At 36.2% G+C, this 27,716-nt stretch overlaps 1 protein-coding gene across 2 annotated transcripts in view; it reads right to left on the bottom strand.

The window, feature by feature from the left end:
• Positions 1-1,307: 1,307 nt before the first annotated feature.
• PRMT3 (protein arginine methyltransferase 3) overlaps positions 1,308-27,716 on the bottom strand; it is a 131,647-nt gene continuing 105,238 nt past the window's right edge. Inside the window, exons 14-16 of one of the 2 annotated variants that reach the window (XM_023191503.2) lie at positions 17,079-17,129; positions 16,846-16,933; positions 1,308-2,328 (exon numbers count right to left, since the gene is read on the bottom strand). In XM_023191503.2, the coding sequence (XP_023047271.1) occupies positions 2,219-2,328; positions 16,846-16,933; positions 17,079-17,129 (249 nt within the window). In that variant the 3' untranslated portion in view covers positions 1,308-2,218. The remainder of the gene's footprint in view (positions 2,329-16,845; positions 16,934-17,078; positions 17,130-27,716) is intronic. The other variant, XM_023191504.2, reaches the window with a different exon arrangement.

A 27,716-nucleotide genomic window follows, 5' to 3' on the forward strand; every position in this document is an offset into this window, starting at 1 on the left:
TCCATAGTGAAAACAAGCTGACTGGTTTAGCCCAGTGAAAGCAAATCATGCTTGTAAAGGAAGACTAAAGACTTAGGGTCTTAAAACCATCATTTGAAAAGGTTTTTCCTCCTCATTGCTAGGCCAGTTTTCTAAGAGACGAAAGACAATTTCTTGTTGAAACAGATTTTGCCACTTTAAATATTAATGCCCATCAGAATATTCTCACCCATTCATGTACTAGGACAATAATTACTACCTGATGAACATGACAATTCTTAAACTGATCTTAAACTTAAACTGATATATAGGTGCCATATATTCTTTGGAAGGGGAATCCTTGAATGGATAATGATTCTGTCACCTAATATTGTTTTCTATGTGCCAGGTACTGATCTAAATTCTTGATTTATTAGCTCATAAATTGGCATGTTCATGGAGGGAGACAGAAGTTAAGGAAAGTGACTAAGATCATACAGCAAGTAAGAGCTGGCGCTAGGATTTGAACCTAGGCACTGACTCCATAGCTAATGCTTCTCAACACTATGTTAAGCTGCCTGGTGTATGTCTTGTTTTGACAAAGAACCAAATGCTGAACTTAAAGGAGACACACGGAATGCCTCTCCTTAAAAGTCTTATTTTCTTAAAAATAATCCCTTTGTTAAGTAAGACTTGTTTTAAATGCTTCTGATTTTACAAAAGGCCTTAGTATGTTGAAACTTATTTATGATAAATGAGTGATGGGGCCTAACACTGTCACCTGGGCTTGGAATGCAGTGGTGTGATCATTGTGGCCTTCACCTCCTGGGCTCAAGGGATCCTCCTGCCTTAGCCTCCAGAGTAGCTGGGACTACAGGTGTGTGCCACACCTGGCTAATTTTTTGTAGAATGGAGTCTCCCTGTGTTGCCCAGGCTGGCCTTGAACTCCTGACCTTAAACAATCCTCCTGCCTTGGCCTCCTGAAGTGCTGAGATTTTAGGCATGAACCACCATGCCTGGCCCTATTTTTATTTTTAAGTAATTAACTTTTTTAGAGAGTCTTTCTCTGTCACCCAGGCTGGAGTGCAGTGGCACGATCTTGACTTACTGTAGCTTCCAACTCCTGGACTCAAGCAATCTGCTCACCACAGCTTCCCAAGCAGTTAGGACTAGAGGCATGCACCACTATGCCTGGCTAATTTAAAAATAATTTTTGTACAGACCTGGTCTCACTATGTTGCCTAAGCTGGTCTCAAACTCCTGGCCTTAAGTGATCTTCCTGCCTTGGCCTCCCAAATGCTGGGATTATAGGTATGAGCCCCCACACCCAGCTGAAATATTTTATAATGTTGTTTGATACGTTTTATTGAAACTTTTTATAATATAAATATTTTAAAAATATTTTATAAGTTGATACATTTTATTGAAGCTTTTTCTTTCTACATTTCAAATTGAATCAGTAATTGTAAATGACAACTTTATAGAGTACTAAGTACAGTAACAGTTACATGTTTAACCTTTGCACATAAATCTAGTTTGAAAGAGATGATACATTAGTAAATAAGTACATATTTATCCCAATCTTTAAAAACTTTCATGAAACCTAGGATAAATGTATTGAAATTAGATTTCCTGGGAAGTACTAAAAATCTATAAGGCTAAGGAATAGTTACAAAGAGGGAAGAAACTACAAAATGAGAACCTTAATCAATTAGGCTGTCTGCATATATGATTTGTATAAGAAGGCTGAAGCTATTTTCCATATTTTAGATTTTTTACACTAATCTTTATTACATCCTGATTTTCTAGCAAATAATATAATTAAAAACAACTCCTCTTCTGAGGAGTCCGTAATAAAATATGTACTACCTGTGTTACTAGTTTAATAAAACATCCCAATAGCCAATTTGTTTAAAATTTATAGTAAGAAACTTATTAAAAACAAAAGACTATCTCTCTTCCAAATACAGGCCAATGTAAATAATTTTCTATATAGATAAACTTAAGGCGGGAGTTATATTTGGTTAAATCTGGTGGAGCAAACTTCTAAGAAAATGGTTACGTGGCAGACCACGAGGATCAGCTGATTCTCTTCCTCAGCTGAACTATGTCAGATTCTCACAGTAAGAACTTCTCTTATTAAGAAGGCTCATTAGGGAGGGGTCCATCATCCATCCGTCTGCTCACATAAAAGCGGCTCCCTCCTGCTGACTCACTCTACCCCACATTAAAAACAAGGTAGTGTGCTTTTATGGCTTTTTCACTGGAGACCGTAAGTTTGAGTTGAATTATTCAATGTGAGGGTCACGGTGAGAGAACGTGGATCTTTCTTATTCTTGTGAACTGTGACCTTTCCTTTCAAGGCTTCACCTGTAAAAGAAAGGCAAAAATTGTTAAGAATTCAAAGAATACAGTGTAGCAGAAAAGCAAATAATGTACAACTACCACTTCTAAAATTTTATTTAAAGTTAATAATCATTTTTTTGTTTTTCCTTTTTGAGACGGAGTCTCACTCTGTTGTCCAGGCTGGAGTGCGGTGGCACAATCTCAGCTCACTGTAACCTCCCAGGCTGGAGTGCAGTGGTATGATCTCGGCTCACTGCAACCTCCGCCTGCTGCGTTCAAAAAATTGTCCTGCCTCAGCTTCCCGAGTAGCTGGGACTGTAGACACGTGCCACCAAGCCCAGCTAATTTTTTATTTTTACTAGAGATGGGATTTCACCATGTTGGCCAGGCTGGTCTCGAACTCCTGACCTCAAGTGATCCACCTGCCTCGGCCTCCCAAAGTGCTGGGATTACAGGAGTGAGCCACTGTGCCTAGCCAATATTCATTTTTTAGAGCAGCATTATTTTTTATTATTTTTTTAAGACAGAGTCTCTGTTGCCCAGGATGGAGTGTAGTGGTACAATCTCAGTTTACTGCAACCCCCACCTCCCGTGTTCAAGTGATTTCTCCTACCTCAGCCTCCCAAGTAGCTGGGATTACAGGCATGTGCCACTATGCCCTGCTAATTTTGTATTTTTTAGTAGAGACAGGGTTTTGCCATTTTGGCCAGGCTGGTCTCGAACTCCAGACCTCAGGTGATCCGCCCACTACCTCAGCCTCCCAAAGTGCTGGGATTACAGGCGTGAGCCACCGCGCCCAGCCCTGTTTCATTAATTTTTGAATGAAGAGAGAACTAACTACACACCACAGTGTCAAATCCTCGTGAAAGTGAGTAAAACTATTGTGGTCATGCAGGGTCAATGGAAGCATTTTACTGAACTTCTGAATATGAGGCCCTATGGTGGGTTCTGGGCATCTAGAAAAAAGATATAGTCCCTGCCCTCAAAGAGTTTGTGATCAGGGTGAAGAAAAAAGCTATGCTAACAATTACACAATAGGCATGTGTATAAAGTGTGCTAGAGCTAAGCGCTGGGGATGGTTGGAAGGCAGTTAAAGGCAGGGTTTCACAAGAGTTAATGAATTACCCATGGCCAGGGCTAAAGTCATGGTTCACCAGGCTTAAGGGATGTACATGTAATGGTATTTAAGGAAAACACATACACAGAACCTTCAGGAATGGCATTCTGAGGAACTGGAAATTATAGCTGGGAAAATGTAGAGGCCCATGACAAGGCCATTGGCCATTAATGCACTGGTGCTGTAAAAGGGAAACAACGTAGCCATGTGAAACAATGAACACACAAAAATTATCTGTGCAAAGGCTGATTTCCTAAATTATGTTCCAAATTTTTATGTACTTTTCTAATTATAAATACTTCTCATTTAATTTTTCCTTTATTTTAAAGAGCTGTTTAAAAAATAGCAAAAACAAACCACTAAGTTGTAGTTGATCACCATTCTTTGCTTAAATAATATTAAGATAACACCAAATAGTATCAGGAATAGCTTTAGCATCTGCATGGACACAACGAGGCTCCATATAATGACCCAGGAAATCGATGTAAAACTACTGAAGTACTGAATCAATATCATATTTAAAAAATGCAAATTCCCCATATTCAAGGAAAATTATCTGAATGCTTTTCAAGAGGGTAGTGAAATAACACAAGTAAAATATAACAAACCACCTAATATATTTATTTTCAGAATATAAAGATTCCATTACTGATACATTATTCTCTATATCTTTGCAAAAAAGGAGAGACTCACAGTTTAACACAAAATTAAGGAGTTCAATAATAGAAGAAATACTGTGGCCCAAGGTGCAATCGATTCAACAAAATGTAACAATTTTTGTGTAGGTATATATGTTAATGTGTATATTTGGCTTCAGCCTTTATACCTGACCTATTCCTCTGTATTATTAAGAAAATGGTATAAAACTATCTCATATGACATGTTCACCAATAGTGGACATAATAAAGATTACCAGTCATAGTTCTACAAACTTTATGGAGTTCAGGTTAATCATTAGATAATTTATGCTTATATTCATTCAACACCTACTTTGTGCTAGGCTCTATTCTAAGGTCTTTACATGATTTATCTCACTTAATGGTCACAAAATATTGCTATGAGGTAAGTGCATTTTCCTGACTCACAGTTCAGAAAAGATAAGTAATCTGCCCAAGGTCATCTGCCAGCTAGTGAAAGAAGTAGGATTTTCAGCAAGGCAGTTTGATTCCAGAACCCAAGATCAACTATATTCTGGTGCTTCTCTATCTCTATCTAAAAAAAATCATGATTTATAGCTTTAAATATACTATAACGAACAAGAAATGACCTATATTTTACTGCCCTGTGGGTGTTTATTTTTATTTTTTATTTTTTTGGTAAAAATATTTAGCCACTTGTTTATAAACACAATTGATATGTAAGTTAATGTAACTATTATTCTATAATAACTCTAATGAACAATGATACATGTTTTCTTATCTAAGGCATTAACCTAGGGAAGAAATAAAAGATCATTAGTATATTGAACACATTTAAGATTTTTCTATTTTGACTTTTCTATTTTGGCTGTTTTATTGCTTCTTTTTAAATCAACATTTAAAAATTAAATTAAAAGTTACTTATTGACACTGAAACTGAGAATGAACAGCCACGTTATGATAAACTGACAATGTTTTTGTAAATACAAGACAATAGTAATTGCCAACTTGGTTATTGGGTTTAACTTACTGTTATTGAATTGCCAACACTGAATCAACAAACTTGATTTTTACAACACAGTGGCTTGCTAGTTCCTTTTTACTTACAAGCAGTATGTCTTAGATAAATTACTTAATTTAGTCGCTGGTATAAAGTAGTTCACATATGAAAAGACAGATAATGGACACTTGAGATTCAAAAATAACAAAATGACCTCCAACATAAAGTAAGTATTCTATTAGATGTCCTAGTTAGGACATTAAAGTGTGGAGGGAAAAAGAATAGATTGGGGGAGCAGGGGATTAAAGTGTTCATTTGCATACCCCCTGGTTTTATACACAGAAAATTCTGAAGCCATAGGCAAAGAAGGCTACTAGAACTATATACTGACGTTTAAGCAAGGTCTTATCATTTAGGATCAAGATATAAAAATCCTATTTCTACATACTAGCAGTGAAGAATTTATGTAACAGTACAAACAGCAGCTTCAAAAAAGCATAAAGGCTGGGTGTGGTGGCTCATGCCTGTAATCCCAGCACTCTGGGAGGCAAAGGTGGGCGGATCACTTGAGACGGGAGTTCGAGACCAGCCTGGCCAACATGGCAAAACTGTCTCTACTAAAAATACAAAAATTAGCCAGCTGTTGTGGCACACCCCTGTAGTCTCAGTTATCTGGGAGGCTGAGGCTATGAGAATAGCCTGAACCCAGGAGGTGGCAGTTGCAGTGAGCAGAGATCACGCCACTGCACTCCAGCCTGGGAGACAGAGCAAGTCTCATTCATTCTCTCTCTCTCTCTCTCTCTCACACACACACACACACACACACAGACACACACACACACATGCATACAACACTTGAGATAAATGTAACAATATATGTCTGACTTACATAAACTACAAAACAATTCTAACGATGGTCCACATAAATGGAGAGACCCACTCTCTTGTGGGTGAAAGACTCAATGTTAAGATGTCAATTTTCAGTAATCTATAGATTTAACAAAATCCCAGTCAAAATTCTAACAGGCTTTTTTAGGCCAGAAATTAATGACCTGATTTTAAAATTTATATGGCAATATAAAGGACCCAGAATAGCCAAAACAATTGTTTGTATAAATCTTGCCATCTTGTTCTTTTTCAATCTTATACAGTCTGTCTTAAAGGCATAAGGACAGACAAACAGGTCCATGGGGAAAAATGAGAACTCAGAAGTAAATCTAGATACATATAGTCAATTAATTTTTGACAAGAGAGCCAAGGCAATTAAATCAAAAGGATAATCTTTTTAAGAAATGACGATGGAACAAGTGAATATATATTTGGGAAAAGATGAAGTATTAACTTTTAAATTTAACTCAATTAGATGACAAACCACCCAATTTGAAATCAAGCAAAATATTTGAGCAGAAATCTCACAGGAAGATATAAAAATGGCCAATACACATATGAAACAATGTTCAACATCACATCAGGCAAATGAAAACTACAAGCACAGCTATAACTACATACTCAATAAAACGGCTTAAAATACTGCATCTTTTTTATAAGTGCTAAAAATGATGTGGAACAACTGAATTCAGCAATGGAATGCTAGCCCTAAGAATGTTAGATAGTTATAGTCATTTTTTATTTATTTTATTTATTTTTTTTGAGATGGAGTCTTGCTCTGTTGCCCAGCCTGGACTGCAGTGGCATGATCTGGGCCCACTGCAAGCTCCACCTCCTGGGTTCACGCCATTCTCCTGCCTCAGCCACCAGAGTAGCTGGGACTACAGGCACCTGCCACCACGCCCAGCTAATTTTTTGTATTTTTTAGTACAGACAGGGTTTCACTGTGTTAGCCAGGATGGTCTCGATCTCCTGACCTGTGATCCACCTGCCTCAGCCTAACAGAGTGCTGGGATTACAGGCGTGAGCCACTGCGCCCGGCAGTATAGTCTTTTTCTAAAAATTTGCCAGTTTCTTAGAAAGTTAAATATACACTTACCATAAGACCCAGTAATTCCACTTCTAGGTATTTACCCAAGAGAAATGAAAACATCTGTCTGCACCAAGACTTTTACATTAATATTTGTAGCAACTTTATTCTTAATGGCCCCTAACTGAAAGCAATCCAGAAGTCTAGCAGCAGGTGAATACCTAAGTAAACTGTGGCATGGCCAAAGGAATATTATTTGGCAATAAAAAGGAACAACCTAATGATAGACGAATCTCCAAAAAAAATGCTAAGAAAGTTAGAGTACATTCCGTATAATTCCGTTGATAAAAATTCTAAAAAGGTAATACATATAATGACAAAGCATATCAGTGACTGTCTTGGTCTGGGAATCAGGGTTGGGGACTGACCATATAGAGAATTGAGAAACTTTTTGGAGTGATGAAAATAATCTATGTTTCCACAGTGGTGTATGTAATTTTCAAAACTCATTGAGCTGTACAATCAAAATGTATGAATTTTAATTACATGTAAATTACTCGTTTAAAAATGTGCCTAGGAATAAACATAGACAAATGAAATGTAGAGACATCAGAAGAACAATTAAGATTCAGTACATAGAAAGTGGCGCATTTTAAGTCACTGAGGAAAGGATTCAATAAATTGTACAAAAGTAGTGATATAATCTGTTAAAGGATGAAACCAAAGCCCGAAACCAAAAGGAAAAGGTTGACAGACGTGACTATAAAAAAATGAAAAAAAAAAAAAAATTCTATAAAGCAAGAGTTTAAAGAAAATAAAAAGTGTTATTTTTCATTTCTTTGTGCAACAAATATTTTTTAAATCTGAATTTTGAATTGATTCCTTAGGATGGATGGTCAGAAGTATAATTTCTTCATAAAAGGTATGAAATATATTCCAGTGTTACATTCCTGCCATCTTCATCAATAAAAGAGTAAATGAAAACAACAGCCAAACTATGATTGCTCTGATTTGTATTTCAAATCAGAGGAGATAAGTACGATTTCATTTATTTAACTACCATCTAAAAAATCTGGTGCATTTACCTTATGGCTTTTCTCATTAATGTATATGAGGTATTGCTAGTAAATATTTCCTTTTAGTGCATTTGCTCTGATGGTTGCACTCTTTCATTTACATTGCCTTTCGAGTGTTAAAATATGTAAGTTGTCTTGTTTATGAAAGTCTTATTCAATCCTTAGCGTAAGTCAAAAGAGAAATGTTCCATGGTGCTTATAAATCTGGTTATCATCTTCATTTCAGGATCAAAGGATGTACCTATAAGAGTTCTACGTGTTCCTCAGTTTAGAAACAAAAAGCCCCAGTGAAAATGAATTAGTAATGGATATTTCTGTTAATTTTTCTCAAAAGAAAAAATCGTAAGCATCAATATAGATAGTTGAAAAATTAACATAATGTCATATGTATATAAGCTGATGCTGATAACTATGATTTTCATTTCTTAAAATGAAATACAGGTAAATCTTTTCCATAATCATAATTTCAAACATGAGAGTGTGCACACACACTCATTTAAGTTAATTAAATAGCATGAAGGGTCACAGTAATAAATGTATAATTCACACTGCTGATCTCCCTTCTACTGTTCAGACCTAACGAAAGTGCCAAGGCAATGACTATAATACCAAAATGGATCAGAGCAATTAATCAGTGTCAAATAGATATAAAATGACTGATGTTGTTAAGTGTGTGCACTGTGTTGAGAGCTGGAAGGAACACTCTGGAGCTGAGCCACATGGACTCGTTTTTTTATCATCAGCAGACGGCTGTTAGTATAACACAAAGCAGTGCCGTAGTTCAAGACAAAAATGACTTCATTTTAATTGTTATACTGTATTTTTTAGAATTAATTTCTTCTGGAGCAATGAAGCTTCATTTCCCCAGAAAAAGGAAAGAAAACCACAACAAATCATTATTAATTGCTGTTAAAGCTTACAGTTGAAAAATGAAAGAAAAAACTCCCAGATTCTCTATCATATAAAAGCTTACTATGTACTGTATGGATAAATAAAGAGAAATACCGTGATTTTATATTTTCAAAGCCAAATCACATTAAAAAGATTTGAATTTTAAAGTACTGCCGTATTTACTTACAATAAAAGTTTGTACAATAAAACAGTACATGAATTGTAAAGGAAAAACCCACCCTGAATTTAAACTTTAAGTGTCCTCATCTAGGCAAAGTAACTCTATAGTTCCATTTACAATATTTTACTTATCTTGTCATATTACCTTCTGGACACTAAAATAAGCTTTACATACAGTAATTTTTCCAAATGAGACTCACATCTTCATCTATTTTTATCTAAAAATCTTATAGTACATTGAGTCCAAAGCTACTTTTAGTTTAAATACAACTATAGAGAACTCTTTTAAGCCATACCAAGGTAAGTTTGAATACTAACCTGCTCAAGTGCAATAGTATGAAATTTCTGATAACACCGGAGTTGGCAAAATTGGCCAACAAAATATGTACACTAGATGACCTTGGCATAGTGTTACCCAAGGTGATGGAGAAAATTAGATTTCAATGACAATATATACTATTGTACTTATTTATTCAGCAGAGTATGTCAAATATTACATCACATCAAGAAGGAACGAGGGAGGCACACTAAGATGTTGAACTTCTATTAGAACCCCAGCATGCTGAGATGTTGTAACACATGTGTGTAGGAATTTATCCGGGAAATCAAGAAAGGGAACAATCAGCTCTGAAGACATTTAAATTTTACAGAAATTAGCTATGCCATGAAGGGTGAGTCGGAATTTATCAAGTGAAAGAGGTCAAAACAACCTTCTAGGTAGAAAAATACCTTCAACAAAAGCAAGAAGAAAAAGAAAAGTTAGCTTAAAAATGAGCAATCTGTATAACTGGGGTATATGAGCTTACCTGGGGTTGTGAAAGGATGGGGTTGGAAAGGATGAAAAACCAGAATCGGATTGCAAAGGGCCATGGTAAGGAGTTTGTATTTTATCCTGAAGATATTGACTCTCTAGTGGGAAGTTTAAAACTAACTTTACGGCATTACTTACATAAATTGTGTTCAAATGTTGCCACTATCTTAGTTTCATAAACCACCCCAAAGTCTCAAATATTATCTCTTCCAGAAGTTTTACAGTTCTAAGCTTTTAGATTTGTATCTATGATCCACTTAGTTTTTATGTATGTTAGTTTTTGGATATGGTGTGAAGAATCATTATTTTCTCAAACAAATATTTACTTGTTCTAGCACCATTTCAAAAGATCACCCTTTCTCCATTAATCAGCACTGCCCCTTTGTAAAAATGTAATTATACAAGAGTAGGTCTATTTCTGGATTATTTGTTATATTGACTTAAATGGCTATAATAAACACTACTATATTGCCTAGATTAATATAACCTTTTGGTAAGTTTAGAAATAACACTGTATAAAGATTCCAATGTGGTTATTTCTCAATTATTTTGGTTATTCTAGGATTTTGATTTCTATATAAATTTTAGAATCAGCCCATTAATTTCTACAAAACAGATTTTGACTGAGATTGCACTGAATTAATAAAGGAAATTCTTCTATGAAGAAGTAACACTGTAACAGTATTAAGTGTTCCAATTCACAGAATATATCTCTCCATTTAGGTTTTCTTTAATTTCTCTCAGCAATGTTCTATAGTTAAGTGTACAAGTTTTGCATATATTTCGTTAATTTTATTCCTAAGGTTTTAATTTTTCTTGATGCTACTGTAAATGGTACTGTTTTTTTAAATGACAAGTTCAATCATTCATTGCTCCTCCAGGAGCTCTCGCTGTGCTGATCTCTGTCTAGGTTTCAGGCTATCTGGAGTCCAGGCTGGGGGATACTGGAGGAAAACATCATAAATTTATCACAGGTTTGCTGGTACTTAGAATTCTGGTCTTCTCCTCCTCTCATTTATTTGCTATTACTTTTCAGAGATCTTAATAGCTGCTCCATGCACTCTGGTTTTATAGCTATATTTGGTGGGAAAAATTGGGTAGAATGTGCTATTATCACCTTACCTGGGACTGGAATTTCAGTGCCTTTATATTTAAAGTGTGTTTCCTGGAGGCAGCATTTAGTTCGATTCAGTCTGTTTCTGCCCTTTAATTGGCATGTCCAGATCCTTCATGTTTAATGTAATTATCAGTCTATTTAAGTCTGAATTTAAGTCTATCATCTTACCGTTTGATTTTTATTTGTTCATCTGTTTGTGTCCTTTTCCCCATCTTCTTTAAAAAAATTTAATTATTTTTTTTAGAGACAGGGTCTTGCTTTGCACCCAGGCTGAAGTATAGTCATGCAATCATAGCTCACCACAGCCTGGACCTCCTGGGCTCAAGCAATCCTCCTGCCTCAGCCTCCTGTGTAGCTCAGACTACAGTTATGTGCTACCATACCTGGCTAATTAAAAAAAATATTTTTTTCTTTACAGACAGGGTCTTGCTTTGTTGCCCAGGCTGGTCTCAAACTCTTGGTCTTAGCGATCCTGCTGCCTTGGCCTCCCAACGTGCTGGGATTACAGGCATGGACCACCATACCTGGCCCCTATCTTCTTTTGAATTGAGTACTTTTTTCAGGATTCCATTCTGTCTCCACCACTAAATTATTAGCTATAGTTTGTGGTTAAATTTTAAATTTATTAGCTGTTGCTTTAGGGTTTACAATGTACATACTTAATAAACCTCACATACAGTGTAAAAACTTTACAATACATTAAATATTTCTATTTTCTCATTAATTTCCTTGGTTATCATTGCCATATATTTTACTTCTTATATTTACAGTAACACTGTAACAGTATTAAGTGTTTTTACAGTGTAAAAACTTTACATTAAATATTTCTATTTTCTCATTAATTTCCTTGGTTATCATTGCCATATATTTTACTTCTCCATATGTTTTAAATCTACAATACATTATTCGTTTTGCTTTAGTCAATGATAATTTAAGAAATTAAGAAATGAAAAAATAAAGCTTTTTAATGTGATTACACATTTACCATTTCTGGCATTTTCCATTGCTTTGTTAAGATCCAAGTTTCCATTTGGTGACATTTTATTTCCTCTTGAACTTACTTTAATATACGTCTTATATTTCCAGTCTGCTGAAAATAAATTCGTTCAGCATTTTTCTCCTGAAAAAGTCTTCATTTAGTTTCATTAAAGAACATATTTCTTGTAGATATAGAATCTAGGTTGCCAGTTTCAATATTTCAAAATGTCATTCAATTAATCATCTGGCTTACATAGTTTTTCATCAAAAATATATTGATATTCATCAATATTCTTTTTTTTTAGATAGTCTTGCTCTGTTACCCAGGCTGGAGTGCAGTGGCGTGATCTCAGCTCACTGCAACCTCTGCCTCCCCGTTCCAAGCAATTCTCATGCCTCAGCCTCCCAAATAGCCAGGATTACAGGTGCGTGCCACCACGTCCAGCTAATTTTTTGTATTTTGAGTAGAGATGGGATTTCGCCATGTTGCCCAGGCCTGTTTTGAACTCCTGAGCTCAGGCAATCTGCCTGCCTCGGCCTCCCAAAGTGCAAGGATTACAGGCATGAGCAATCACGCCTGGACAGTTTTTGATGAACATTCTAAGGTTATTTCTTTGTCCTTCTCTACATGATGTTTCCTTTTACTGTGGCTTATGTTAAAATTTAAAAAAGTTATCACTGTTAGTTTGATATGTTTTGGTGTTTGGAGTTTATCCTTCTTTAGGTTAACTAAGTTTCTTCAATGTAGAGCTTATATCAAATATACTTCCTGTTGCATCGCCTCACCTTACCCTATTCCTCCCTCAGCTTCTTCCAAGGACTAGGATAGAGTGCTTGGTATTTTCCCATAGGCTACTGTGGATATGTTCATTTTTATTTTAAATGTTTCTCCTCTCCTTGCTTTATTTTGAATACATTTGATTGCTATGTATTCAAGTTCACTGATCTTTTCTTCTGCCATTAATTCCATCAAATGACATTTTCACTTTAAGTGTCTTCTCACATTCTCTTTGCTATGTTCATATAAGCATAGTTACAACATTTTTTCAACATGCTTGTCTGCTAATTTCATCACTTCTGGGTCTGTTCCTATCAGACATCTTCCTGCACCCAATGTTTGGTTGAATGCTGGACATCAAGAATTTTATATTATTGAATGTATCCATTTTGTTTTCCTTTGTGACTACTAAGTTACTTGCAGCTTAGTTCTTTTCCCTTCAAGGCTTGTTTTTAAGATTTGCTAAGGAGGATCTAGACAGCCTTAAGCTAGAAATGTGAACCCCTTGCAGCCCTGTGTGAACTGAGAACTCCTTGGTACACATTTGCTCCAACTACTTTGCTTGACCTTGTGCATTTAATCCTACATATACACATCTTACTCGTGTAAAACTCCAGGAGTCTTCCTATAGATCTTTTTGAGCTCGTTTTCTGATGAGCTTACCCTCTTCAGTACTCTGCTCTGCAACTTCCCAGCATCTCTTAATTAGCGCTACCATCAAAGGCTTAGCAGGATTAAGAAAAAGTGTTACTTACATGATCCTTTCTTTATACTCCCATAACTAAGGACTGGCTACTTTTCCAACTGTAACATTTCCTTTTAAAATCTTTCTTCAGCTTGTACCCTCTTAGGGGATTCTAATATTTTGTGACATATTGGTCTTACTATTTAGATAAAAAAGCATACACCACGGTAGTAAAAGAAACACAGGTGGTGCCAGCGGGCAACATTTGCATCACACAACTCCTTCATAATATTCTACAAATGCTTAAGAGCAAAGCACAAACCAGTTACTCTAAGGAATACTGGGTAAAGAATAGTAAGGATTTCAAAACTTCACTAGTCATTAAACAATATTTTGTAATGAAGTAGGAGAAAATTTTGAGAATCAAACTCAAATGCTATCTTAAATCTCCCTCACAATTAAAACATGAACTAGTACTGCCTTTAAAACTCTAGTATTAAGATGACAAAATGGCTACAATGAAGAAAAAAGCAACATTTTCAAGTTTCCAAACATCAAATACCAGAGCTACAGAAAAACAAAAATGAGGCTAAAAGGACCTCATTTGGGTTTTCCTCATTTCAGTTCTGCTGTGCTCAAGCTTTCTGCAGACAGAAAATGACACCATCAAGGTTTTATTTCCATATCACTTGCAACTTCAAAGTGAGAAAATGACAAGGTGCTGCTTCAATCTAGTATTTATTTGCATCTATTAAACTCAATTTATGTATCAACAGTGAATTTGAAGCTATAGTAGAATTTATGAAATATGTAACACAGAGATTGATAACCACCTGGTAACTGTAATATAGAGCCCACCACTCAGCTTTGTTAAGTCTTAGTATTCTATCAGAGTTCCTCCAATTTTTTACAAAGTTTTCTTGAATATGTCTTTTATATGACATTGACCCCCCTGCCACCCCAATTGTAGCCTGCCCTAATCCTATTTCTATCCTTCCCCAGAGGTAACCACTATGCTGAATCTGAGTTGTTTCATACTTATATTAGATACGTGTATGTGTGGTTGTTTTACATGTTTTAAAAGTTCACATAAATGGTATCTTGTCAGACTCATTCTGCAATTTTCTTTTTTGCTCAATGTTGCCTCGCCTACCTTAACTCCACAAGAGACAGGGTCTTGCTATGTTGCCCCAGCTGGAGTAAAGCAGCTCAATCACAGCTCACTGCAGCCTCAAACTTCTGGGGTCAAGGGAACTTCCAGTCTCAGCCTCCTAAGTAGCAGGGACTATAGGTGTGCGCCACCATGCCCGGCTTCAATGTTGTTTTTGATAGAAACATACATACATAACTTACCTGCTCTAGATACTATTCTATGCAACTACTACCTTTACTTATCCATCTTCTGCTGGTGGACAATTAAGGTTATTTCCAACTTTTCCCTTCTACAAACCATGCTGCTATAAAAATTTTTATATATGTTGTGGGAGAGACTGTTTAGAATACAGGCCTAGGAAAAAATTGCTTGACTGTAGGGATGGTACATCTATACTTAGCTTGATAATATCAAACTGTTCTTAAAAGTTCTACTAATTAAAAGCCAACAAAAGGGGATGAAACTTGCATTTGGCTACATTATTGGCAGCACTTGACATTGGTAAACTTTATGTATTTTCTTCCCCCAATTGATGGACAAGAAACAGCATCTCACAGGTTCAGTTAGCCTTTCCCTGAGTTATTGGTGAAGTTGGATTTTTTTCACTGAAGCTTGTTATACATTCAGCTTTCATGCCCTCAGGAGGTTTTCAGAGAAGGTGGTACAAGAAGACTTACATGTAGTAAGCAGTTTAAAATTTTAAATCCCATAATGAAATTCTAACTTTTAGAGTGAAATGTATAGGTATGTCAAAACTATAGGTGCTAATATAAGTGAACAATCAATGAGTTTTTAAAATAAAAAATAGAATCTGATTTGCCCTTGAATACTGCATAACATTTGGATAGGCAGGGAGGAGACAGTGGAGAGAATGGTAAGACAAATAAACTTTGAATGCAATAACTTTTTCTGTTTTTTTGAGACAGTCTTGCTGTGTCACCCAGGCTGGAGTGCAGCAGTATGATCATAGCTCACTGAAGACTCAAGCGAGCCCCCTGCCTCAGCCTCCAAGCAGCTAAAACTACAGGTTTGTGCCACTATGCCCAGCTAATATTTATTGTTTTGTAGAGATAGGGTCTTGCTGTGTTGCTTGGGCTGGTCTTAAACTGGCCTCAGCTGGGTGTGGTGGCTCATGCCTGTAATCCCAGCACTTTGGAAGGCCGAGGTGGGCAGATCACCTGAGGTCAGGAGTTTGCAACCAGCCTAGCCAACGTGGTGAAACCCCATCTCTACTAAAAATACAAAAATTAGCTGGACCTGGTGGCGGGCACCTGTAATCCCAGCTACTTGGAGGCTAAGGCAGGAGAATTGCTTGAACCCAGGAGGTGGAGGTTGCAGTGAGCTGAGACGGTACCATTGCACTCCAGCCTGGGCAAGAGTGGAACTCCGTCTCAAAAAAGAAAATACAAAACCCAAAACTGGCCTCAAGTTAACCTCCTGCCTCGGCCTCCCAAAGTGGCTTATTACAGGCATAAGCCACTGTGCCTGGCCTACAATAACTACTGAATGAAATTATCTTGAACTTTTATTTTATTGGTGATATCTCTCTTTAGTCACTTGGAGAAAGAAAATATTTTCTTTTACTTATATTTGTAACTTATAAAATACTAATTATTGCTTAAAGTTTTCTGAATTATTCTGTGATACTTTAAGAGCTAGGTAATCTTATTTATTTTAGTTGGCAGAAATTAGACTTAAAATTAAAAAATTTTCTTAAATTATGTCTTTAATTAAATGATATGCCATCTAAAATGTATGTAGATGGTAAACTCTAAGAACATCTTTTCTTAACATCTGTTATATTACTTCAAATATATTGTGCAGGCCAGGCGCAGTGGCTCACACCTGTAGTCCCAGCACTTTGGGAGGCCAAAGCAGGCGGATCACTTGAGGTCAGGAGTTGGGGACCACCATAGTGAAACCCCATCTCTACTAAAAATACAAAACTTAGCTGGGTGTGGTGGTGCGTGCCTGTAATCCAAAGTACTCAGGAGGCTGAGGCAGAAGAGCTGCTTGAACCCAGGGGATGGAGGTTGCAATGAGCTGAGATCACATCACTGTACTCCAGCGTGGGTGAGACAGTGAGACTCTGTCTCAAAAAGCAAATATAGTGTGCACAGAAAAAGTAGTTGTAAAATGAATGAATATCTTTTACTTCAGAATGAATAAGATACTTTTCCCCTTACTATTCTTTCTCACCTGCTTTAACTGAAAATGGTTTTTCCAGTAGAAATACTGTTTGTTTCCAGTGTGTTTTGGTGCTCTGAGGGCCCGTAGAGAACACGACCTGAATTGGTAAAGTTCAAAAGTATTTGATGAAGTACAAGATTTTTAATATCATGGTACATTAATCTACAACATCAAACACAAACCCCGAATGCTTACAGCAGCAAAATGCTTATGATTCTTACTAGATAACTCATGATACTTACCCTGTTGTGGCAATTCTTCTCAAAATATATATCAAAGTAGCCAGCAATTGCCTGTTTTTTAAAAAAAGAAATATAAATACTTACTAAATGAATTACATTATATAATAACTAATTATTGTCTCTTAAGACATGGCAAATGAGAAACCATTTCAGAAACTCAATACCTCTTAAACTCAATATTTTTCCTGGAAAAGATGTTATAAGTAAAAACAAAGTAATGTAATTTGGCTTTTCCTCACAGAAGCAACATAATAAAAGTAATAAGGCTGATCAAATAATCAGTATGTTTTAACAGAGAAATAATCATGCTAGACCACTGAAAGGTAAACACACATGGAAAGAGAGACTCAGCTGGCCCCTCACTGATCCTCACTCGCCAACTGAGTGTCCACCCATGCGTTAGGCCATCTTGACTTCTCCAGCTGTAGTCAAGCGTTCAGACAACTGCAGCAGCATGAAAGATGCCAGGAAAGACCAGCAGGTGCACTAGTCAGTTAAGTCCACTCAGGACTGCAGAATCGGAAACAAACAGATATAAATGGTTTGGGCTTCAAGCCAGAGTTTTGAAATGGATTATTATATAGCAATAAATAATTGAACCATGCTCTTTTATACAAAGCCAGTTCATTTAATTTCTTCTAGTCTAGTATATCTGTTTTTAAGTCAAGTACTATGAATATTTTTGTGACGAAATAAAGATTTTTAAAATGTTACCTATGTTTTTTTCCTGAAAAAATGAACAATAGTACTCAAATTTTATGGTTAAGCAAGTACTCAAAGGAGAAACTCCAAAGTGAGCCCTAAGGGTTATTGTGATAGTACAAAAATAGTACAAAAGATCTTTTTTTTTTGAGATTGAGTCTTGCTCTGTTGCACAGGCTAGAGTGCAATGGTGCGATCTCAGCTCACTGCAACCTCTGCCTCATGTGTTCAAGCGATTCTCCTGCCTCAGCCTCCTGAGTAGCTGGGATTACAGGCATGCCCCACCACACCCGGCTAATTTTTGTATTTTTAGTAGAGATGGGGTTTCATCATGTTGGTCAGGCTGGTCTCGAACTCCTGACCTTGTGATCCACCCGCCTCGGCCTCCCAAAGTGCTGGGATTACAGGTGTGGGCCACTGCACCCAGCCTACAAAAAGATCTCTTAAAGAAATTAACATATTCAGGTAAATACATAATTTTGAGATTTTGGTTAAATTTAAATACCATTCCTTTTTCTTTCACTATTGGAACTAGCTGGACTTAATCATTTTTTAAAACTGGCATTATATTAAGCTTATAAAGTGTTAAAAACAGGACACTAAGTTTTTGAAAAATCATGGTAAAGCTAAACTCTGCTGCTTTTGTTAAAAATGTGACATTTTATTTATCTTGTAGGGTTACTATGGATTAGGTACAAACCAAATTCAATATTTAACCTTGAGGTTCATTGCAATTTAGATACTGAGAGAATCAAAATACTATTAATAATTCTGCCAAATAGAATTATAAAACAATATAGTACTCAGCCACAGATTATCATAAAAACCATGTGGTTAATTAGAATATTTCTAAATAAAACCTTTTATAATTGATTTCTGGATACTTACGATGCCTCTCCACAGACCAGTTCAGCTGTTTTCTTATTTATTTCTGTATGCCTGTCTTGTTCACCACTATACTCTTAGGGCCCAGAGCAGTAACCTGGCCCATAGGATACAATACAATATTTGCTGAGCAAATGTGTTTATTATACATTCTATTATGTTAGTTATGATAGTATATTATAGTGTGCCTTATACTGCAATTTATTTAAGAGCAGGGCGTATGTGTAACTCACCTCTATGCCCCTTACCCAACACAATGTTACATAGTAGGTTTTCAATACATTTTAGCCAAATGAAAACTTTGTCTTCAGTCTCAAATATGGCTAGCTTTATTATATAGTCAGTATACTTTATTAAAGCATTGACTAACTGAACTTGAATGGAACTAATAATTTTTTTTTTTTTTTTTTTTTTTTTTTGAGATAGAGTCTCGCTCTGTCACCCAGGCTGGAGTGCAGTGGCGGGATCTCAGCTCACTGCAAGCTCCGCCTCCCGGGCTTAAGCCATTCTCCTGCCTCAGCCTCCCGAGTAGCTGGGATTACAGGCACCCGCCACCTCGCCCGGCTAGTTTTTTGTATTTTTTTTTTTTAGTAGAGACGGGGTTTCACCGTGTTAGCCAGGATGGTCTCGATCTCCTGACCTCGTGATCCGCCCGTCTCGGCCTCCCAAAGTGCTGGGATTACAGGCTTGAGCCACCACGCCCAGCAGAACTAATAATTTTTAACTCTAAAAAGCATGGAACATGTGGGACAAATATGGAGAGGAGAGAGCTAGAAAAGATCTCCTAATTTTGTATGTAGAAAATGCCCAAGTCTCAGCCTAACCCCCAAATTACGCAATTACAGGTGAGAACCAAACCCACATAGCAAAAGCTTAGAGAACTGAACTAAAATTGGAATCACTGGTGCAAGTCTCAGGATTAACCTCTGAATAAAACATTCATGGAAAAAAAACCAAAACCAACAAGTAAAGGCCTAGAGAACTGAACTGAGATTTGAAAAATCTGTAAAAGTTTCAGACTAATCCGTAAAGTAGGTATGTGTAAGAGAGCCTCAAAACAGCATAACAAAAGCTTAGAGAATGGGACTGAGACTTGGCCAACTGTCTGCTCGCACACTAAGAGAGAACTTATGGTCTGATTTTAACTGGGCTGGCTGACTGCTAACAACAAACATCAACATTCTTAAGATTCTAACAAGATACACAGTTTATACTACATAGCATGCACAACATGTAAGGTACAATCTCAAATTACTCAACATACAAAGAATCGGGAAAATTAAACAACTCTCAAGAGAAAAGCCACCTCTGAGATAACCCAGATGCTCGAACTATCAAGCAAAACTTTAAAGCAGCAATTATAACTATGTTCCAACAGGGACAGAAAACACAATGGAATGAATCAAAAGACTAGACATTCTCAGCAGAGAAACAAACCATAAAAAAGAACCAAATGAAAAAATTTTAATTGGAAATTATAATAACTGAAACGTCTGAGCTGAATAATAGAATGGAGATGACAACAAAAAAAATCAGTGAATTTGAAGATTAATAGAAATTATCCAATTTGAAGAAGGGAAAAAGACGGCAATAAAATGCATGTTATAGGACCTTGGAGACCCATAGATCTAACGTGACATTGGTGGTCCAGATGGAAAAGAAAAAGACACTGATGGAGAAAGTTTTAAAATTCTGCATCTAGACAGATCATTTATGAATGAAGGCAAAATACGACATTTTCAAGTCAAGGAAAAGTAAAGAAATTAATTGCCAATAGACTTCCTTTAGAAACATTTTAAAAGAACTTCTTCAGGTTGATGGGAAATGCTACCAGAAGGTAACCTGGAACAACAAGAACAGAAAACCCATAGTTCTAAAATACCTTTTGTTTTCAAAATTTTTAATGTATCTTTTAAAACTGTTTTAAACTCATGTGTCAGCCTCTCATCTTTCTGCAATTACAATTCTGTAACTGTTATATTTATTGCCAGTGTTTTTAAAATCAGAATTAGAAATGTTTCTCTTCATATATCTGAAGCTGAAGATGTTACAAAAGCTGCTTTTAAACCCAAATTTTCACAAAAGCTCTTATTAGCTTACTAGGATTTATTTTTCCCCACATTTTTCTTGGAGGGGGGCGCTCCCAAAGTGCTGGGATTACAGGTGTGAGACACCACGTCCGGCCATACATGGTTATTAATCTATCTCCAAATCTGTGTATGAATTTCAGTTAAAAATTTCCAGCCCTTAAATAATACAGTGAAAGAAATACTGGGAAGTTCTGGGTAACCAAAAAATAAGTTTTAAGACAAAGAAAAATGACAGACATAGTTAACTTCGGTTATAAGCACCGGAAAGGATCTATGACAAATATGTGAAATTGCCTCCATGTGAAATGCATCACAGTATCTTTGAGTCCTCAAGCACAGTCACATTTCTAATGAGGTTTGATTTACAGTAATACTAACTCAGTTCCACAGCACACATTAAACAGAAAGCAGAAGCATGAAGAGAAATTAGGAAGGAATTCACCTGAAATTCAAACTTTGTGCAGATAATCTACCTATTCATTAGACAGCACTAAACTACAGCTGAGAAAGTAGAAGATTCTTGCTCTGAAAAAAACAAAGGGAATTTCTGGTTTTAAAATGGGTGTTTACCCTCAAACACCAACATGATCTAGAATGCCCCTTAAAGAGACAGGGTTTGTGTTTTTTTTCTTTTGTGTGTGATTATTTTTTAAAAATTTTATTTAATTTTAGAGATGGAGTCCTGCTATGGTGCCCAGGCTGAACTCAAACTCCTGGGCTTAAGGGATCTCTCTGCTTAAGCCTGCTGAGTAGCTGGAACTACAGTTGCATGCCATTGAGGCTTAATTAAGAGATTAAGAAAAAAACTTCAATTTTGAAACAATAATATAAAACCAAATGAATTATGATTAGTGTTTTTATTTCTGCAAAGCTATTATATGTGATATAACCAAATATCAGCTGATTTAGGAATAAATGATTTATTTTGTCAGGAAAATATAAACATGCCACTATTTTCAATTACAATTTGATCATCTTGCTACCATCACTTTGACAGGCTATCTTTACATCTTTTAAATGTTAATTTCAAAGAATATACATTCTCTCTGTGGAAGTCATTCAAATATAAGAATAACCATAGGAAATAATGACTAATAGGCAATGGCAATAAATAACTAACCAGAGCTACAACTTGACATGTGCTTGAAAAAGATCAGAGGTTTGAAGGCTGACTACAGAAGAAATTTCTCCTTTGTCTCACATATATATCTTGTCGGGGCAATGAGAACTGCTGAGGGAAAAACATTAAAATATATCTGTAGGAGCTGGGTTAATCTGCAAAGGCAAGGTCACAATTAAATAAAATTCCACTGAATTATACCACAGTCAGAAAAACTTATAACTAAAAGTTTTAGTTACAAAAGTCCCTTAGAGTGAGAGAAAGGAGAATGAGTGGTAAGTAATTAAAAAAAAAAAAAAAAAAACAAAAATAATGATAGAAGAAAACAGAATGAAAGGAAAATACATACACATGATGAATTTCTGGGATAGCTTGATCACTCGACATTTTGTGAGAATCCTCCACAATTACTTTGATGCACATAGGGAAATAGAAGCATGTAGCTTTGCTGTACATCTTAAATATTCCTCAGCATATAATAGTTCCAGAACTCATCTTTTTGTGAATTTCACAAAAAGAAAACTCATGGCATTTGTAAAATGAATCATGGAAAAAATCTGTTTTAAGCCATGTTTTGCTCGTTTATTCTATATAAAGGTAAATGCAATTCATTTAATATACACATTTGAAGAACAATGATTTGGGATAAAAACAAATGACTTTCTCATGTATTTTGGTGTGATGATTATTTCTTTAAAGAGGACACATTGTGTGTATGTAATAGGACAGCAACCAATGAAATAAGATCAGACTAGACCTTATAAGAAGGAAATTAAAAATTATCATTATCACTATCACCTGCAGGGAGTAATTTATCATTTCTGTTCTTCATTGGTATCATGTTCCAACAGCATGTGGTTACAGCAGATACAATTAGGCAGCTGGCCACAGAAGTAGGAGGATAATGTGCTTTTGATGGAGTTTATCCAAGCATGGAGATAGAGTGCTTGTAATCTATGCAGCAGAATCACTATAACAAAAATACAATTTTTTGTTGAAGTAGTTCTTTCAAAATCATAATATGGAATGCAAAAGCCAACTGATGAGTCTGAAGCAAGCAAAGAGTAAGCAGACAATGCATAAAAATGACTGTTATAGCTTATTGTATATAAACCAAGCAGATGAAAATACGAACATAAGCTATACGAGCTGCCACATATAAAGAACTGTGCTAGTAATAACTGGTGTTTAAGAAGACATAATCAACAAATATGAAAATTATATATTATGATATTTTCCCCAATTGTAACTATACATTAAATTATGGACTCTTCCTTTTTCAATTAATTTTCTATTGTATCCCAAGAGAAAAATCTGCACCTTTTCTTTCGTTCATGATTCCTCTAGGGAATAATACACATTAAGTGCCATATAAACTTCTCAAGAGATACTGCCAGATTGAGTGGTTTTAAAAAATAGACCAAGCAATATGGGAAGTAGTAAAACAGACAATAGGTCTAAAAATATTTTAAAAAATACTTTTATTGAAAAACACAATGTAATTTATTTCTGATCTACTTAGAATATTTCAAGATAACTGAAACTCCTTTTAAATTTATTTGGGATTGCTTCCTTGTAATTTCAAAATAGCTTATTAAAGTGGTTTTGGGGGGGCAAAAATCATCTTCAGTCTATAACATGAATACTTTTTTTTTTTTTTTTTTTTTTAGACTGAGTCTTGCTCTGCCGCCCAGGCTGGAGTGCAGTGGCGGGATCTCAGCTCACTGCAAGCTCCGCCTCCCGGGTTCACGCCATTCTCCTGTCTCAGCCTCCCGAGTAGCTGGGACTACAGGTGCCCGCCAGGTCGCCCGGCTAGTTTTTTTGTGTTTTTTTAGTAGAGACGGGGTTTCACCGTGTTAGCCAGGATGGTCTCGATCTCCTGACCTCGTGATCCTCCCGTCTCAGCCTCCCAAAGTGCTGGGATTACAGGCTTGAGCCACCGCGCCCGGCCATGAATACTTTCATTAATTGATACCTCACATGCCTTAATTGCTCTACATTTCTTCCTAGCTATAAATACAAAATTATTTTACACAACCAGTATTCATTATTCATTGACATTTACTGATTTTTCACATTTTAAAAACTGCTTAATATATATAATGTACATTCAGTGTAAGTGTATATCATGCTGAATTTTCAAACTAAACACAGCTGTGAAACCCACACCCAGATGAAGAAATAGATCATCCCAGCACCCTAGTAGTCCCTCTTACGTACCTAGACTCTACAAGGCACCCCATGCCTCTAACAGCCTATCCTAATACTCTTAAGCAAAGATTCATTTTTCCTACTATACTTAAATATATAGAGAATCATACATCAGGTAGTCCTTTCTATCTGGCTAATTTTCCTCAATATTGTTTGTGAAATTCATCTACATTATTGCAGATGATTCATTTTCATGGCTGTAAGGTGTATGTGACAATATAATTTAGTTTACTGCTGACAGGCACTTGAACAGTTTCTGTGAATATATGTACCACAGCCATTGGGTATATACCTAAGAGAACTACTGGTATGTAAATACTTACCACTTTTGTTCACCTTTATTCCTTCCTGAATTTCTGGCCTTCCATCAGGGATCATTTGCTGTTTGCCTGAATATCCCTCGGTACTTCCTTTGGCACAGGTTTTTTAGGCAAATTCTTTCTCTTCTTTTCTGCTTATCTGAACATATCTTTATTTCAGTTTCATTCTCCTTTTTTTTTTTTGAGATGGAGTCTTGCTCTATTGCACAGGCTGGAGTGTAGAGGTACAATCTCGGTTCACTGCAACCTCCACTTCCTGAGTTCAAGCGATTCTCCTGCCTCAGCCTCCGAAGTATCTGGGACTAGAGGTGTGTGCCATGATGCTCGGCTAATTGTTGTAATTTTAGTAGAGACAAGGTTTCACCATGTTGGCCAGGATGGTCTCGAACTCCTGACCTCAAGCCACCCGCCTGCCTCACCCTGCCAAAGTCCTGGGATTACAGGCATGAGCCACTGTGCCCAGCCAAGTTATCCAGTTTCATTCTTAAAAAATATCTTAGTTGGGTTAAACTCAGGGTTGGCAGTTATTTTCTGGCATCACAGTGATAATGTCATCATTACAATTTCTTCTGTTTGTCTTTTTTCTTCTGATTTCATTGTTCCTCTCCACTGCTCCCCCAATTCCATTGTTCTTGTGCACCTGGCTAATACAGGACATAGATGCTCTGTATTAGGCAGGTGTACAGGGGGGACTACTAGGGTGCTCAGATGTTTTGTTTCTTCATCTGGGCGTGGGTTTCACAGCTGTATTCAGTTTGAAGATTCACCAATTGTAGAAATTATCTACTAGTCTATTTAGCTCCTCTTTAAAGGTAATTCCAGCACCATAGCTCTACCAACTTTGAGATCTTTCTTTGGTTTCTGTAGTTTTACTAGGATATGTCTAGGTGTGGATTTCTCTTCCCTCTTTTAAACTGAGATATAATTCACATACTATAAAAACTGACCCATTTAAATTGTACAATTCAGCATTCTTTAGTGTACTCAGAGTTGTGTAACCATCATTAAACCTAATTTAAAAACATTTCACCTCCTCCAAATCTTCCATCCATTCTCCTCTTGTTCAGTCTGTGTCTACGGATATACCTATTCTGGATATTTCATCTAAATGGAATCATACAAGAGATGGTCTTTTGTGACTGGTTTCTTTCACTTAGCATAATGTTTTTAAGGGTTAACTATGTTATATCAAGTTTCATTCTTTTTTATAGCTGAATATTCCATTGCATGAATATGCCAAATTTTATTTATCCATTCTGTAGGTGATGGACATCTGAATTACTTCCATTTCTTAGCTATTATGAATAATGCTGCTATAAACATTTGCGTGGGCATGTTTTCACTTCTCTTAGATATACACCTACATTTCGATCCAATTTTAAAATTACACTATTTAGGTTATGTTGTACTAAATTGCTGCTTTCATCTGTTTTGGAAAATTCTTAGCCAACATCTCTTTAAATATTGTAACATTCTCATCTTCCTTTTCTCTGGGATGCCCATTTACATGTATATGTAATTAGACCTTTCCTTGTATCCATGTTATTTCTTGCCCTTCCCTCTCTCATTCTTGCATCTCTCCAGGCTTCTTTCTGGACATTTTCTTCTGCCCTAAAATCTAGTTTGCGGATCTTCTCTACACTAATATGTGAAGATCTGCTGCTCAAATCGTATTTAATTTGGTCTTAGAATGTCTGTTCTTTTCCAAACCGTATTATTTTTAAAAATGTTTCCATTTGTTAAAATTTGCAATTTCTTTTCTTTGAATTTAGTAAGCACAGTTTTTTCAAAATCTGTGTCTGTTATAACTAATTCCTGGAGCACCTAGAGCTTTTTATTGTCTACTGCTTCAACTGGTTCTTGATTCATGTTTTTGTGTCCTTGTGTGACTGATTATGTCTGAATATGTTTTGAACATTAATATTTGAAAAACTTCGTGAAAATAATTTGAAACCTGTAATAATCTTCTAGAAAGATCTTTTGTTTCTGCAGGGAACCTGGGGGCATGAATAAACCGAGGTCTTAATCTAATACCAGGGTTTGAGATTTCCACTTCTCTCGTATCTTATCTTGGGCACAGTCTTTATGGTCCCAATGCAAAGTGCTGCAAAACTATAAGGGTCCCATTTTGTATTCCTACCCACGTAAGCGACATCAAAAGGGCTACACAGTCTTTCAGCTCCTTCCTCTGAATTGGTAAATGCCTACAGGACAAAAGTAGCCCCAAATGTTAGTCTCATTTTTCAGATTACCTTCTTTTCTGAGTCTTGGCTTAGTAGTACTTCCTGATTTGATAACTTCAAACAGATAGCATTTAACATTTTTTTGGCATTTGTAGCTGTTTTCAGCAAAAGGGTTTCTCCATTTTCTGTGGCTCACCAATACAGGAGGAAGAGTATTCACTGTATTGCTTTTTCCTCCCTAAGGCCCCCTACCTGTATGATAAAGACAAACCAGAGACTGGGCAATTTACAAAAGAAAGAAGTTTAATTGAACTTGCAGTTCCACGTGGCTGGGGAAGTCTTACAATCATGGTGGAAGGCAAAGAGGAACAAGTCATATCTTACATGGATGGCAGCAGGCAAAGAGAGTTTGTGTATGAAAACTCCCCCTTATAATAAACATCAGATCTTGTAAGACTCACTTTCATGACAGCAGTGCAGGAAAGACCTGCCCCTATGACTCAGTTACCTCTTACTGGGTCCCTCCCATAACACATGGGAATTCAAGATGAGATTTGGGTGGGGACACAGCCAAACCACATCACTGTAACACCCGCCCCAATTCTTAAACTAACTCATTTGTTATGTCCCAGTTTAAATATTACTTCCTCTGGGCAGCCTTCTTTAATCCCAGAGTAGGTTATAATACATCCATTAAATGTTCCTGCACTCCTTGTAGTAACTCTCACTATATAATACTTTTTGTTCAATGTCTTTGTTCACTTGAAGATCCTAATAGCCCCTTAAAGGCATTCTTACCATTTCTTTGTTCACCTCTGTATCCTTACTGCCTAGGCATGCCTGGGCATGCCATCTAAATGGTGAAATTGCACTGAGTTACAAAGGTATGAAATATCCTGGAATATTCAGGGACTACAGGAAATCAGTATGATTTATTAAGTAAACTATTTGTTAAATGGCAAAAAGATGGTCAACCTGTCCCAACCTTTGGTAAAAGGAAATGATGATGCTTTAACTTAAAACTTCCTATTTTCAGTTAAAAACTGATATCAGATGCAACTACTTCAGACAAATATTCCCTCATCTGTACAATTAATCACTTCCTGCTAATACAATACATATGGTAT

Source organism: Piliocolobus tephrosceles, chromosome 13, assembly GCF_002776525.5.
Source record: "Piliocolobus tephrosceles isolate RC106 chromosome 13, ASM277652v3, whole genome shotgun sequence".
Taxonomy (NCBI): Eukaryota; Metazoa; Chordata; class Mammalia; order Primates; family Cercopithecidae; genus Piliocolobus; species Piliocolobus tephrosceles.